The sequence below is a fragment of the Colobus angolensis genome, unplaced genomic scaffold, assembly GCF_000951035.1.
Source record: "Colobus angolensis palliatus isolate OR3802 unplaced genomic scaffold, Cang.pa_1.0 Scaffold116, whole genome shotgun sequence".
Taxonomy (NCBI): Eukaryota; Metazoa; Chordata; class Mammalia; order Primates; family Cercopithecidae; genus Colobus; species Colobus angolensis.
In genome coordinates, this window is record NW_012112697.1 from 4,394,567 (window position 1) to 4,408,415 (window position 13,849).

The following is a 13,849-nucleotide window of genomic DNA, read 5'->3' on the forward strand; positions in this document are numbered from 1 at the left end:
TCGATCTCCTGACCTCGTGATCCGCCCGTCTCGGCCTCGCAAAGTGCTGGGATTACAGGCTTGAGCCACTGCGCCCGGCCAAGGATAAATCTTGAAAGTATAATTCTGAGTGAAAGAAGCCAGATACAAAAGTCTATTTATTGAATTATTCCATTTATATGAAATTCTGGAAAAGGCAAAAAATTATAGTGTTAGAAAATAGATCAGTGGTTGCCAGGGCATGGTGGGGAGGGGGCTGACTGTATAAGAACACAGAGGGAAGTTTGGGGGCCATGGGGTTGCACACTGTATTTATTCATTTATAAAAACTCATGAAATTGGTTATTTATAATCAGTGAATTAAAAAAAAAAAAATCAAGGCCAGGCGTGGCACAGTGGCTGACACCTGTAATCCTAGCACTTTGGGAGGCTCAGGCAGGAGAATTACTTGAGTCCAGGAGTTCAAGACCAGCCTGGGCAACATAAGTGGGATTCTGTCTCTACCAAAAAATGAAAATTTAGCCAGGAACAGTGGCAGACACTTGTAGTCCTAGCTACTCAGGAAGCTAAGGCAGGAGGATCACTTGAACCTGTAAACGTGAGGCTGCACTGAGCCATGATCACACCATTGTACTCCAGCCTGGATGAAGCGTGACCTGTCTCAAAAAAATAAAAACCAGTGAATTTTATTTTAGGTTATACCTCAATAAAGCTAATCCCCAGAAAGACTTTTTTGTGTGTGTATTTGAGACAGAGTCTCGCTGTGTCACCCAGGCTGGAGTACAGTGGCACGATCTCGGCTCACTGCAACCTCCGCCTCCTGGGTTCAAGCAGTTTTCGTGCTTCAGCCTCCCAAGTAGCTGGGCCAAAAGGACTTTAATGCAAAAAGCATTAGTAGGGATAAAGAGACTCATTACAAAATGATAAAAGGAACATTTCACCATGAATATTTAATAATTCCAAAGTTATACATATGTAAATATAACGTCTGTAATACAGAGATTAAAATAATCACTCCAGGAAGTTGACAAATTATAGTGAGATTTACAGATCTTTCTCAGTGTTTGACATTATATGATTCTCTGTACTTTTCTGTGTCAAGCATTCCAAAATATTTAAAAGATTATGCTAAATCAATCAGTATCTATTCTTCATTTCAATAATATTCTTTAGACACAGACTCATTCAGTTGCAATGATTTGTTACTAATGAAAAATTGTTATGTTGTATCACAATTTAATATTGTGAAAATTATTTAATTTTAATTAATCTTTTTAATATTCTCTTTTCTTGAAGTATTTTGTTTCTGCCACTTGGTTCAATCTTTAGTTGGCAAAGAAACGTAATGTAAGTTTCCATCTGATTTGCCAAGCTATGACATAACAAGTGAGATACTAGACAAAAAGATGTAAATGCTTCCATAACTATAAAAAGACTGCTTCCTTATCAAAGCTATATAGGTTGAGTTGTTGGTATTTGGGGGAGAATTTCTTTTTTTTTGAGACAGAGTCTCACACTGTCGCCCAGGCTGGTATGCAGTGGCACACTCTTGGCTTACTGCAACGTCTGCCTCCTGGGTTCAAGCGATTCTCCTGCCTCAGCCTCCCTAGTAGCTAGAATTACAGGAGCCCGTGACCACACCTGGCTAATTTTTTGTATTTTTAGTAGAAAAAGGGTTTCACTGTGTTGACCAGGCTGCTCTCGAACTCCTGACCTCGTGATCCCCCCCGCCTCGGCCTCCCAAAGTGCTGGGATTACAGGTGTGAGCCACCACGCCAGGCTGATAATTTCTTTAAGGAGCTGTTTTTGTGTTGTGAATTCCTGCCAACACTCCAAATAGGAATGGGGGAGGTTTTTACCCCTTTTCTCAAGCCTAGTAAAAGAGATTTGAATTGGACTGAAGAGGACTTGGTGAGAGTTCCATGCAGTAAGGGGGACATAGCGGGCTGGTATCCTGCTTCCTGACGACGAGAGGTGCTACCCAGCTGCTGGTGATAGAGCAAAAGCACAGCCAATGTGTTGGGATCATTGTGTACTCCTTGGGTGTGTTCATGTGTGACCCATTGGCAGATGGAGGGGGACAAGCGGGGAGAGAGAAAAAATAAAAAGTAACTCTATTTTAAAAAATTCAGTTGTTCGTCTTGTGATTGCCTTTTGCTTTTTGACTAGGACTTTTTTTTAGTGGTTCTGGTTTTCTCCCCTCCTCTTCTTCAGATAGAAGAAGTGAAGCGACGGCAGTACTCCCTTGCTTTCAGCTCAGCAGGAGCCCAAGCTCAGACCTATCATGTCAGCTTCGAGACTTTGGCTGAGTACCAGCGATGGCAACGGCAAGCATCCAAGGTGAAAAGTGGTAGGATGTTCTGATGTGTAGATAAGAATAGAGAACCCCAGGCCGGGCGCAGTGGCTCATGTCTGTAATCCCAGCACTTTGGGATGCTGAGGCGAGCTGATCACCTGAGGTCAGGTTCGAGACCAGCCTGACCAATATGGTGAAACCCTGTCTCTACTAAAACACAAAAAATTAGCCAGGCGTGGTGGCGTGCACCTGTAGTCCCAGCTACTCAGAAGGCTGAGGCAGGAGAATCGCTTGAACCTGGGAGGCGGAGGTTGCAGTGAGCCAACATCGCGCCACAGCATTCCAGCCTGTGACAAAGCAAGACTCCATCTCAAAAAAAAAAAAAAAAAAAAATACAGTTACTAAAATTTAAAACTTAAGTTGTTAAACTCTAGATCAGACAAAGAATTGATGAAGAGTAATTTTGTCTATTCTGTTTGCTAGTAGAATTTTGTTTAGGGTAGCAATATGCCTAGGATCAAAAACTAAATCTTCCAACCCCTCTTGTAGCTACTGAGATATACACAGAAGTTTCCTGGAAGGACTTTTGGAAAAGCTCTTTAAAATGGATAGACTTTTAAAGAGCTTGCCCTTTAAAGGTCATAAAGGGATGGCTTGACCCTTTGCCAGTCCCTCAGTGTCAGAGGTGGAGCAATCATACGATGACTGTGAGTTGGCGCAAGCATATGTCAACTATGGCATTTAAGGAAGAAGCAGCCTGGGTCCTTGCTGGCATATGGAGCCGTTAGCCTAGTCCTGGACTGACACCTCTATTTTTTTAAGCCACTGTTTAGTAGCTGAATGTAATTAACTGACGTACTGAAGAATTTCACAGATAAAAAAATAATAAAAGAACCTTTCAGAAAGGCTCTGGTATACATCTTACAGGAGTTCTAGAGAAGAGAGAGGAAGAAAAAAAAGAAGTAATATATCTAAAACAATAATAGCCGAAAATTTTCTAGAAGTGAAGACAAACATGAGTGTTTAGATGTGACAATGTGTTATTAAGTGAAGTGTGATACACTTTTGGGATAAGAGGATAGAAACATCAAATAATCTTAAAATTTATTAGAAAAATTAGAAAAATTTAACAATAGCCACTAAAATTAGAGGAGGAAAAGAGAATATGGAAAACTTTGTAACACTAAAATAAGGCAAGAAGAATTGAGAAAAAGGAGCAAAATAGCATGTTAAATTATCACAAATTATAGTGATAGTAATAAATCCGAATATATCAGTAATCACAGTGATTGTGATAGTCAGATGTTATTTTAAATAGTATTTGCTGTTCATAAGAGACATAATTAAAACTTACTCTTAGAAGGTTGAAGGTGAAATGATGAAAGAATATATACTCATCAAAGAGCAATCAAAAGAAAATTGGTGTGGTTGTATGAATAGCATATGAAACATTTATATGAAAGTTTATGTGCAACAAAGGATTTGTATTCAGAATATATAAGGAACTTTTGCAACTAAGTAACAAAAAGACAAACCCAGTAAAAAACTGAGCAAGAGATTTGAAGAGACCCGTCATCAAAGCAGATATACAGGTAACAAACACATGAAAAGATCTTCAACCTCATTTGTCATTAGGGAAATGCAAATAAAAATCACAGTGAGATACTGCACACCACTAGAATGACTAAAATTAAAAGACTAATTAATAACAAGTTTGGCAAAGATGCAGAGCAACTGGAACATTTATACATCATGGTAGGAATGAAGTTACTTTGGAAAACAGTTTATTCATTTTTTGTAAAATTAAACATATGCTTTTCAAATGACCCTGCAATTCTATTTCTAGTTTTTTATCCAAAATAAATGAACATATGTTCTTACAAAGACTTGTACATGAATGTTCATAGCAGCTTTATTCATAATGGCCAAAAACTAGAAACAACTTAGATGTTCATTGACTTGTGAATTGATAAACAAATGTGATATATCTATACCAGGAAGTACTGCTAAGCAAAAAAAACAAAAAAGAGAAAGAAAGACCTGCTAATACAGGAACAAGGATAAATCTTTTTTTTTTTTTTTTTTTTTTTTTTGAGACGGAGTCTCACTCTGTCGCCTGGGCTGGAGTGCAGTGGCCGGATCTCAGCTCACTGCAAGCTCTGCCTCCCGGGTCTCCTGCCTCAGCCTCTGGAGTAGCTGGGATTACAGGTGTGTGCCATCACGCCCAGCTAATCTTTGTATTTTTAGTAGAGACAGAGTTTCACCATGTTGACCAGGCTGGTCTCGAACTCCTGACCTCACGTGATCTGCCCACCTTGGCCTCCCAAAGTGCTGGGATTATGGTGTGAGCCACCACGCCCAGCCATGAATGACTTTTCTAGTGATATATTGTTTCTTTTTTTAGATCAATTTTTGTAACCCATATTATATTAGCATACTGTTATAGAACTATAAAGCTTGTTTTGATTTTATTATTTTATAGTTTTATTGTGTTGGCTATAAAATCTGCTCTGAATAAAACTGGTCCCAGTTTTAAGTAGCTATTCCATTCTTCTGCCCTTTTAAAGAGAAGTTAATTTTTTTTAGTGTCTTTTGCGTGTTTAGCAGTATGCTGTGTGCTTGGTTATTTTATCCTCAAAGCAGATGAAGAAACTGCTGATAAGTAGCAGAGCTAGTGTGGCTACAAAAGGCCATGTCTTTTCATATCACACTGTCTCTTAAAGTTTTTTCCAGTTATTTCGAATCATCTTAAGATAACTCCTTGCGGCCGGGCGCTGTGAATCAGGCCTGTAATCCCAGCACCTTGGGAGGCCGAAGAGGGTGGATTAACTGAGGTCAGGAGTTCGAGACCAGCCTGGCCAACATGGTGAAACCGTCTCTACTAAAAATAAAAAAATTTGCCTGGCCTGGTGGCACATACCTGTAATCACTGCTACTTGGGAGGCTGAGGCAGGAGAATTGCTTGAGCCCAGGAGACGGAGGATGCAGTAAGCCGAGATTATGCCACTGCACTCCAGCCTGGCTGACAGAGCAAGACTGTGTCTCAAAAAAACAAACAAACAAAAAGATTACTTCTTGCATGAAGTGTTAACTTTCCATCTTTAATGATACGTGTTTTTCTTTTTTTACCTTGTACTTATAGAGACTTTATAACTTTTACCCTTGTTTTTCAAGTAGCTTATGGTTTTAGGAAAAAGTAAAAATTAACTGGTATTTATAAATGAATAATTGGATCTTATTGCCTTTTTATTTTTTCCTGTCTTTTTAATTAGTATCTTTTTGTGTAAATGCCATTCCATTCTTTGCTGGGTGATAGACATCCAGTACTAGCTCAGAAAGCTCTTCTCTTTGACGTTATTCAGGTGGTGTCTCAGCGAATCAGTACCGTGGATCTCTCATGTTACAGCCTCGAGGAGGTTCCTGAGCATCTCTTCTATAGTCAAGATATTACCTACCTCAATTTGCGACACAACTTCATGCAGTTAGAAAGACCCGGAGGCCTCGACACACTCTACAAGTATGTGGAGAATGGGTTTCCAGACCTGTTAAAACCAACTCATAATCAGTATCTTATGACTTCTACCTGCTACCATTGGATGTATATTCTAAAATTTCCCCTCCCTTTTGAAGAGGAAGTAAAAATTTTTATTCACAGAGTTCTCCTACCTGCCCTTTCCCCCCATAAAACAGAAGATTGATGTAAATGTTCTGTGAGCTTCTGTTGATCTGGGTAATCTTTTCATGTAAATCATTGACACTGATGCGTGATCTCCCTCCAGGTTACATCAAGAGATTTAGTATATGGGAAATTTTTGAATTAGAAGTATAAAATTTAACTAACGTAAAAGAGATAGGCCTAATTATAAGAATTTCACTCTGAGAGACAAGGCTATATCTTCCTTTTGTACCTTCCACTGCCAGCTCTTAAGTGTTTAGTCAGCTGTGATGCTTCTCTCTTCTAATACAGGAACCGCTGTAGCCCTACAGTGCTATGACCTACTTGTTATTCCATCTCCTTTATTAAAATATATACCCCATTCCCACCCTCCACTCATCCCACCTCACTCCTCCACTTAAAAATGGACGCAGTGAATAAATATGTGTTGTAAGTAATTATCTGGGCTTCTGGAGGAGAAGGTAGAAATTGGAAATCAAAGCATTCAAAGTGATTTAAATTAGATGGTGACTAAAAAGATAATATACATTAAAATTACATATTTTACATCCTTCCTTAAGAGCTAATAATTCTAGAGTGATGTCCAGAAAATGTTGTGTTTTGTTATCTCATCTGATAATTGTTTTAGAAAGTTTTTCAAGTGTAAGCCTCTACTTAGTAATGAGGTAGTTATTTTAATAATACTGGCTTGTAAAAATGAAAACAAGCAATAATTTTAAGGAAGTTGGTTTCTAGCATTTCTTTGTGAGTTGCTATGAAAAAGAAGTAGTCCAGTTTGAGGGCTGAATCATAAATTCTGAATTTAAAGCACCAAGCGAAAGGAATAATCAGCAATCACGGTTAGGTCATCTGAAAATCACAAGTTGGAAATTTGAAAAAGAGAAGCATTAGAGTGAGGTACCAGGGATTCATATCTAGAAGCAGGTGATTGATCATCATCATGGAGAACATCTCAGCTTTACCATCTTGCACTTGGATAATAACAAAACATCCTGCTCCCTAGTGGAATTAGCAGAGTCTCTCATAAAAAGTTCTTGCTAATGAAACCTTTAACATCTTAATTATAATACAATGGATATCAAGAAGAAACCCAAGAGATCCATTTTATAACAGTGCTATCTCTAGGTAAGACAATATAGATACTTCTACTTCCATGAACAAAATAGAAGCACTAAAAATTACTATTTTGTGTATCAGGTCACGTAATGGTAAAATGCTGTCACATTCATTATTTTCAAGCTCTAACTGGTTTATTCATTTTATGTGACATTTGAGCCAACATAATTTCAGTATGAAAAAAAGTTGCTTATTAAAAATGGGATTTGGTCTACATATTTGTTAGCTGTTGCTCTATGAGTTGATTAATTCTTGCAAGGCTTTTGTATATTACGTGTAGAAATTTAATAATGGAAAAATTTCAAGCATATCAAGTATGATGAAATACAAAAGAATTATACCAGCATGAGCTGTTCTTCAAGATTGTCTACCTTTTTAAGGAGAAAAGAGAGCTCCTGTAATGCTAGACCTGGTTTCCTTCATCACATGGACTGTGCATTAGTCATCTTGGTGTCCTCTGTCCCCACTCAGTGTTTGATGTGTAGCAAGTGCTCAATAAGTATTTTTGGAATAAATTCTATTAGACATTTAAAATAGATTATCAAAGGCCATTGATGTCCCTTGTAAAGATATAGTAATAGATGTATTGAAATGCAATATCCATTTTTGCCTTTGCTCTTTAGATTTTCTCAACTGAAGGGCCTGAACTTGTCCCATAATAAACTTGGGTTGTTTCCTATATTGTTATGTGAGATCTCTACCCTTACTGAGCTCAACCTTTCCTGTAATGGATTTCGTGACCTACCAAGTCAAATTGGCAATCTGCTAAAGTAAGTAACTTTTACTAGATTCATCTTTTCCCTTGCAGGATAAGGAACTTGCCTGGGGTTTGGAATGAAGGTAGTACCATGAGCTCTTGCAGTGAAATAAATGATGTACTTACTAGGATTCTAGTCAGCAGCAGTTTTTGACATCATAGATCTACCTGCCTATAGCAGGGACTGATCCCTCAGCTTCAACAGCAGAGGTCTTAACTCTTTTAATGTTGGGGTGACCATTTGTGTAAGTCATCTATTAAGTCTGTATAGATGGAGAGTTAGGACACTACTATTTTTGGATTGATAATTAATTAGTGACATAAATCAGAATCCCTAACTCTGATTCTATGCATTCCAGTGAAACCTTCCATAAAGTAGACTTGTTTTATTTTCTTCCTATAGTCTTCAAACCCTCTGTCTTGATGGCAACTTTCTGACTACTTTACCTGAAGAATTGGGAAATCTACAACAGCTTTCCTCCTTGGGAATTTCCTTCAACAACTTTAGTCAAATTCCTGAGGTTTATGAGAAACTCACTATGTTAGATAAAGTGGTTATGGCAGGAAATTGCCTGGAAGTCCTGAACTTAGGGGTGCTGAATAGGATGAACCATATCAAGCATGTGGATTTAAGGTAAGGTTATTCTTTACCACAGCTTCCTTTAAATTGACTCTGTTGGACCTTTATGTCTTCTTTTTATGAAGATTTGTTTAAGACATTAGGGTTTTTAAAATTTTGTTGTCGTTGTTTTGAGACAAGGTCTCACTTTGTCACTCAGGCTAGAATACAGTGGCACGATCTCAGCCCACTGCAGTCTTGACCTCTTGTTCTCAGGCGATTCTCCCACCTCAGCCTCCCAAGTAGTTGGGACTTCAGGTGCGCACCACTAGACCTGGCTAATTTTTTTTCTATTTTTAGTAGAAACGAGGTTTCACCATGTTGTGCAGGCTGGTCTGAAACTCCTGGACTCGAGCAGTCCACCCACCTCAGCCTCCCAAAGTGCTGGGATTACAGGTGTGAGCTGCCACGCCTGGCCCATAACATTAGGTATTTTGAACAATGTAGAAATGTATATTTTCAAAGGTATAGTAAGAGTTTAGTTATCATTCAGTAGCAGAGAGATTAAGGATCATGTAGTTGTACCATGTGATAGAGACTATCAAATTGCCTTTGACAGAGGTTGTTTTTGCTTACCTTCCCATCAATGTATATTTTTTATTTTTTAAATTTTTTGTAGAGATGGAGTCTCACTGTGTTGTCCAAGCTGGTCTTGAACTCCCTGGCTCAAGTAATCCTCCTGCCTTGGCCTCCTAAAGTGTTAGGATTACAGGTGTAAGCCACTGTGCCTGACCCCTCCAACATTGTAGGAGAATTCCCATTTTCTCATATCTTTGTCAGTGCTGGATTTTAGCATTTCTTTTTCTTTATCATCAGTCTAGTAGATTGAAACAAGTATTTCATTGTTTTAATCAACATTTATTTACATAGCAGTGAGGTTGAACATCTTTTTATATGTATATTAGTAGTTTGTAGATTTCCATAAATGACATTTTTCTGTTGAGTCATTGGGTTTCTTCTTGATATCCATTGTATTACAATTAAAATGTTAAAGGTTTCATTACTAAGAACTTTTTTTTTTTTTTTTTGAGACAGAGTCTCGCTCTGTCCCCCAGGCTGGAGTGCAGTGGCTGGATCTCAGCTCACTGCAAGCTCCGCCTCCTGGGTTCACACCATTCTCCTGCCTCAGCCTCCCGAGTAGCTGGGGCTATAGGCGCCTGCCACGTCGCCCGGCTAGTTTTTTGTATTTTTTAGTAGAGACAGGGGTTTCACCGTGTTGCCCAGGATAGTCTCGATCTCCTGACCCAGTGATCCGCCCGTCTCGGCCTCCCAAAGTGCTGGGATTACAGGCTTGAGTCACCGCGCCCGGCCACTAAGAACTTTTTATGAGGATTTTATTTTCTAGTCATAACCTTTTCCTAATTGAAGCTGGTAAAAAGACACCTATTGGGTGTTCTGTAATTTACAGTAAACCATTGATGTACCTTGTAAAGACAGTAACAGAGAGTTTTTGTTTTTTTTTAACCACACTGGAGACTTGAGAGATTTATAGAAATACAGGAAAGTGAGAACAGACCTGCATAAATTAAATCATATACTTGTACAGAAAAGAACCCAGAGGTCATTTTGTATAATTTACCTTTAAACTCTTCCATATATGTGTGTGTGTATATATATGTGAGAGTGTGTGTGTGTGTATATATATATACACACACGGATTATTTCCTTGTCTGTTAATTAATTTTATGTGAACCTTAGCACTAGAGATAGAGCAGGCATAGCAGTAGGAGGAAGTGTGGTTCCATCCTTATAGTCTGGACAGGGTACTGTTGTGACTGCTTTGCTACTCACTCACTCCAAAGGTTGTGTTCATCTTCCTGTTCCTTTGTCCTACTTAGTGCCCACCTGACCTTATTAGGTGTTTGGATATAAGTGTTTAACTTGTTCGTAGATACGACCTCTTTTTTCCTTCTCTTTATTAATTTGTATATGTATTTGCCAGTCTGGATTGTCTGACTTAGCTGTACCTTGAGTTATTCATCAACTGTAGTTATTTATATAGTATCTTGCAAAATGAGACAAGTAGTGAAATTCTTAAATTGTTTAGGAAACAGAGAAAGGGAGCCGGGCACGGTGGCTCACACCTGTAATCCCAGCATTTTGGGAGGCTGAGGTGGGCAGATCATCTGAGGTTAGGAGTTCAAGCCTGGCCAACATGGTAAAACCCCATCTCTACTAAAAATACAAAAAATTAGCTGGGTATGGTGGGGGTGCCTCTAATCCTAGCAACTTGGGTGGCTGAGGCAGGAGAATCACTTGAACCCGGGAGGCGGAGGTTGCAGTGAACCGAGATCACGCCTTTGCACTCCAGCCTGGGCAACACAGCGAAACTCCGTCTCAAAACAAAAAGAAAAGGAAACGGAGAAAGGGATCATGCCTGTCCTATTTTTTATTCTGGTAAGCACATTTAATAGACTCTTGTTTCTGATTATTTTCTTGTTTCTGCATATTAAGGATGAACCATTTGAAGACCATGGTTATTGAAAATCTGGAGGGAAATAAACACATCACCCACGTGGATCTGCGGGACAACCGACTGACTGACTTGGATCTTAGCTCTTTATGCAGCTTGGAACAGCTGCACTGTGAGCGGAACCAGCTGAGGGAGCTAACACTCAGTGGCTTCTCCCTTCGGACCCTCTATGCCAGTTCCAACAGTGAGTTTTCTATCCAGCCTTTTGCTTTTTCTCTTTCAGCTGTTGTCAGTGCTTTCTAAGAACAGTGGCATCTGTGGTGTTCCTCAGCCACTCTGCAGGATGGGGTTTGTTGCTCATTGAGACAAAGCTTTATCTTTTCACTTTGCTGTCAATACTTAAGTGGTTGCAGTGCGCATAAAAAGACATGGCAGGATACTCTGAGCTTTACTAATTGAGGCATTCCACAGAGTAGTGGTGGTGGGGAAGTGGGCAAGCATGTTCAAAACATGTTTAGACCATCAATAATGGTCTAAAACGGGTTGGCAAACTATACCCCAGGACTGCATCTGGCCTGCCACCTCTTTTTGTATGGCCCATAAGGAATGGTTTTTACATTTTTCTAGTGGGTAAGTTAAAAAAAAAAGTCAAAAGGAGAATTTTGTGACTGAGCATGGGGGTTCATGCCTGTAATCCCAGCACTTTGGGAGGCCAAGATGGGCTGATCACCTGAACTCATGAGTTTGAGATTAGCCTGGGCAACATGGCGAAACCCCATCTCTGCAAAAAATACAAAAATTAGCCAGCATGGTGGCACACCTGTGCTCCTAGCTACTCGGGAGGCTGGGATGGGAGGATCACTTGAACTTGGAAGGCAGAGGCAGAGTGAGCTGAGATCGTGCCATGTGTGTTCTCATGAGAGAACTGGGTGAGACTTGTGAGACCCCATCTCAAAAAAAGAAAGAAGAATAATTTTGTGACATGTGAAAATTACTATGAAATTCAAGTTTCTATGTTTCTAAATGAAGTTTTACTGGAATGCAGCCACAGTAGTTTGTTTGCATATTATTTATACATTCTTGCTCTTGTGCTATAGCAGCAGAATTTCCTGCTTGGGATATATCCCAGAGACACCCACATGTGCAAAGGAGATGTATACCAGATTGTTTATCACTTTTTGTGAGCACGAAAAAGTAGGATTTTGAGATGGAGTCTAGCTCTGTTGCACAGACTGGAGTGCAGTTGCCTGATCTTGGCTCACTGCAACCTCTGCCGCCCAGTTTCACGTGATTCTCTTCTCTTAGCCTCCTGAGTAGCTGGGATTACAGGAGTGTGCCACCATGCCCATCTAATTCTTATATTTTTAGTAGAGACACGGTTTCACCATATTGGCCATGCTGTTCTTGAACTCCTAACCTCCAGTTAGCTGCCCACCTCAGCCTCCCAAAGGGTTGGGATTACAGGCGTGAGCCATTGCACCTGGCCTAAAAGTAGGATTTTTAATAGGAAAATGGGTAAATTAGTAGTGATATATTTATGCAACAGAATATTGCACAGCAGTGGAAATGAATGTACTAAAGCTTTGTATGGTAATATGGATAAATTGCAAACTTTTTTTTGAGCAAGGAAAAGTGCGTAATTAAATGTATATTGTGATAGTTATATCAAAATTTAAAACACAGAAATACTGTTTTCTTAGCTATAAGCATGCTATTAGTATGAAAGAATACAGAAGAGTGATGAAAACCATATTCAGGATGATGTTTACCTCTTGGTATGTGTGGTATTGTAATTATTTAAAAAAAAAAAAAAAAGTCTGGGCTGGGCGCGGTGGCTCAAACCTGTAATCCCACCATTTTGGGAGGCCGAAGTGGACGGATCACCTGAGATCAGGAGTTCGAGACCAGCCTGGCTAACATGGTGAAACACCGTCTCTACTAAAAATAGAATAGATTAGCCAGGCATGGTGGCGCGTGCCTGTAATCCCAGCTACTTGGGAGGCTGAGGCAGGAGAATTGCTTGAACCCGGGAGGTGGAGGTTGCGGTGAGCCAAGATTGCACCACTGCACTCCAGCTTGGGCAACAAGAGCGAAGCTCCGTCTCAAAAAAGAAAAAAAATGGTCTACAGCATATAAAGCAGAATGTAGATTTGTTAAAAGCTATGATAGGTGAAAGAGGGTACATTATTTTATTCTCTTTATTTTTCTGTATCTGTAAACTAGATTATACAGATAAAAGTTGAGTTCTATTTGCATTGCCTTTTATTATGTTATAGAAGCTTCAAATTGTAGCTTAGATTAATTGCTTGGTCAGAAGAGTGTTAAAACTGGTGAGTGTTGACTTACGCTGTTTATAGATGCCTGACATCGTAGTAAGTCCTAGCCATGGAGATTTTTGTTATCAGGCCCCTCCCTATCCTTAATGTGTCTAAAGAGTCTGAATTCCTGACCTTACTGGAAAAGACCTCATCAACAGGCGTACAGTCCTAAATATTTACTCTTTGTAAATTTTTAAGTATTTACAAATAAATTAAATATTTTAATTGTATTTAAATACTTAAATATATAAAAACTTGCAGTTTTGATGCCTCAAAGTCAAGAACTGTGCTTTACAGAAAGAAATTATCTAAATGTGATCAGTTAATATAGGGAAAGCACTGAACTTGACTAGTCATCAGGGATATGCAAATTGAAACTCCTATGTGGCACCACTACACACCTACCAGAATGACTAGAATGGACTAAAAATCCCAGGGGCAGCTGTTGGAGTGTAAATTGGTATAACTGCTTTGGAATACTGTTCAGTAGTATCTCCTAAGGTGAACAGAAACATACCCTGTACCTAGCAGTGCCTCTTCTAGGCTTATGCTCAAAATAAGGACTTACATTAGTTCACAAAAGACATGGACAAATATGTTCATAGAAGTACTATTCATAGTAACTGCAAACTGGAAAGGACTTACATGTCCATCAACTCTAAAATGGGCAAATAA

The 13,849-nt window shown here is 39.2% G+C and overlaps 1 protein-coding gene across 2 annotated transcripts in view; it reads left to right on the plus strand.

Moving 5' to 3' along the window:
* Positions 1-13,849, plus strand: part of PHLPP2 (PH domain and leucine rich repeat protein phosphatase 2) — an 88,358-nt gene that overhangs the window by 40,392 nt on the left and 34,117 nt on the right. For both annotated transcript variants that reach the window (XM_011961872.1, XM_011961881.1), the window contains 5 exons: positions 2,194-2,319; positions 5,638-5,792; positions 7,691-7,837; positions 8,228-8,458; positions 10,898-11,100. In XM_011961872.1, the coding sequence (XP_011817262.1) occupies positions 2,194-2,319; positions 5,638-5,792; positions 7,691-7,837; positions 8,228-8,458; positions 10,898-11,100 (862 nt within the window). The remainder of the gene's footprint in view (positions 1-2,193; positions 2,320-5,637; positions 5,793-7,690; positions 7,838-8,227; positions 8,459-10,897; positions 11,101-13,849) is intronic.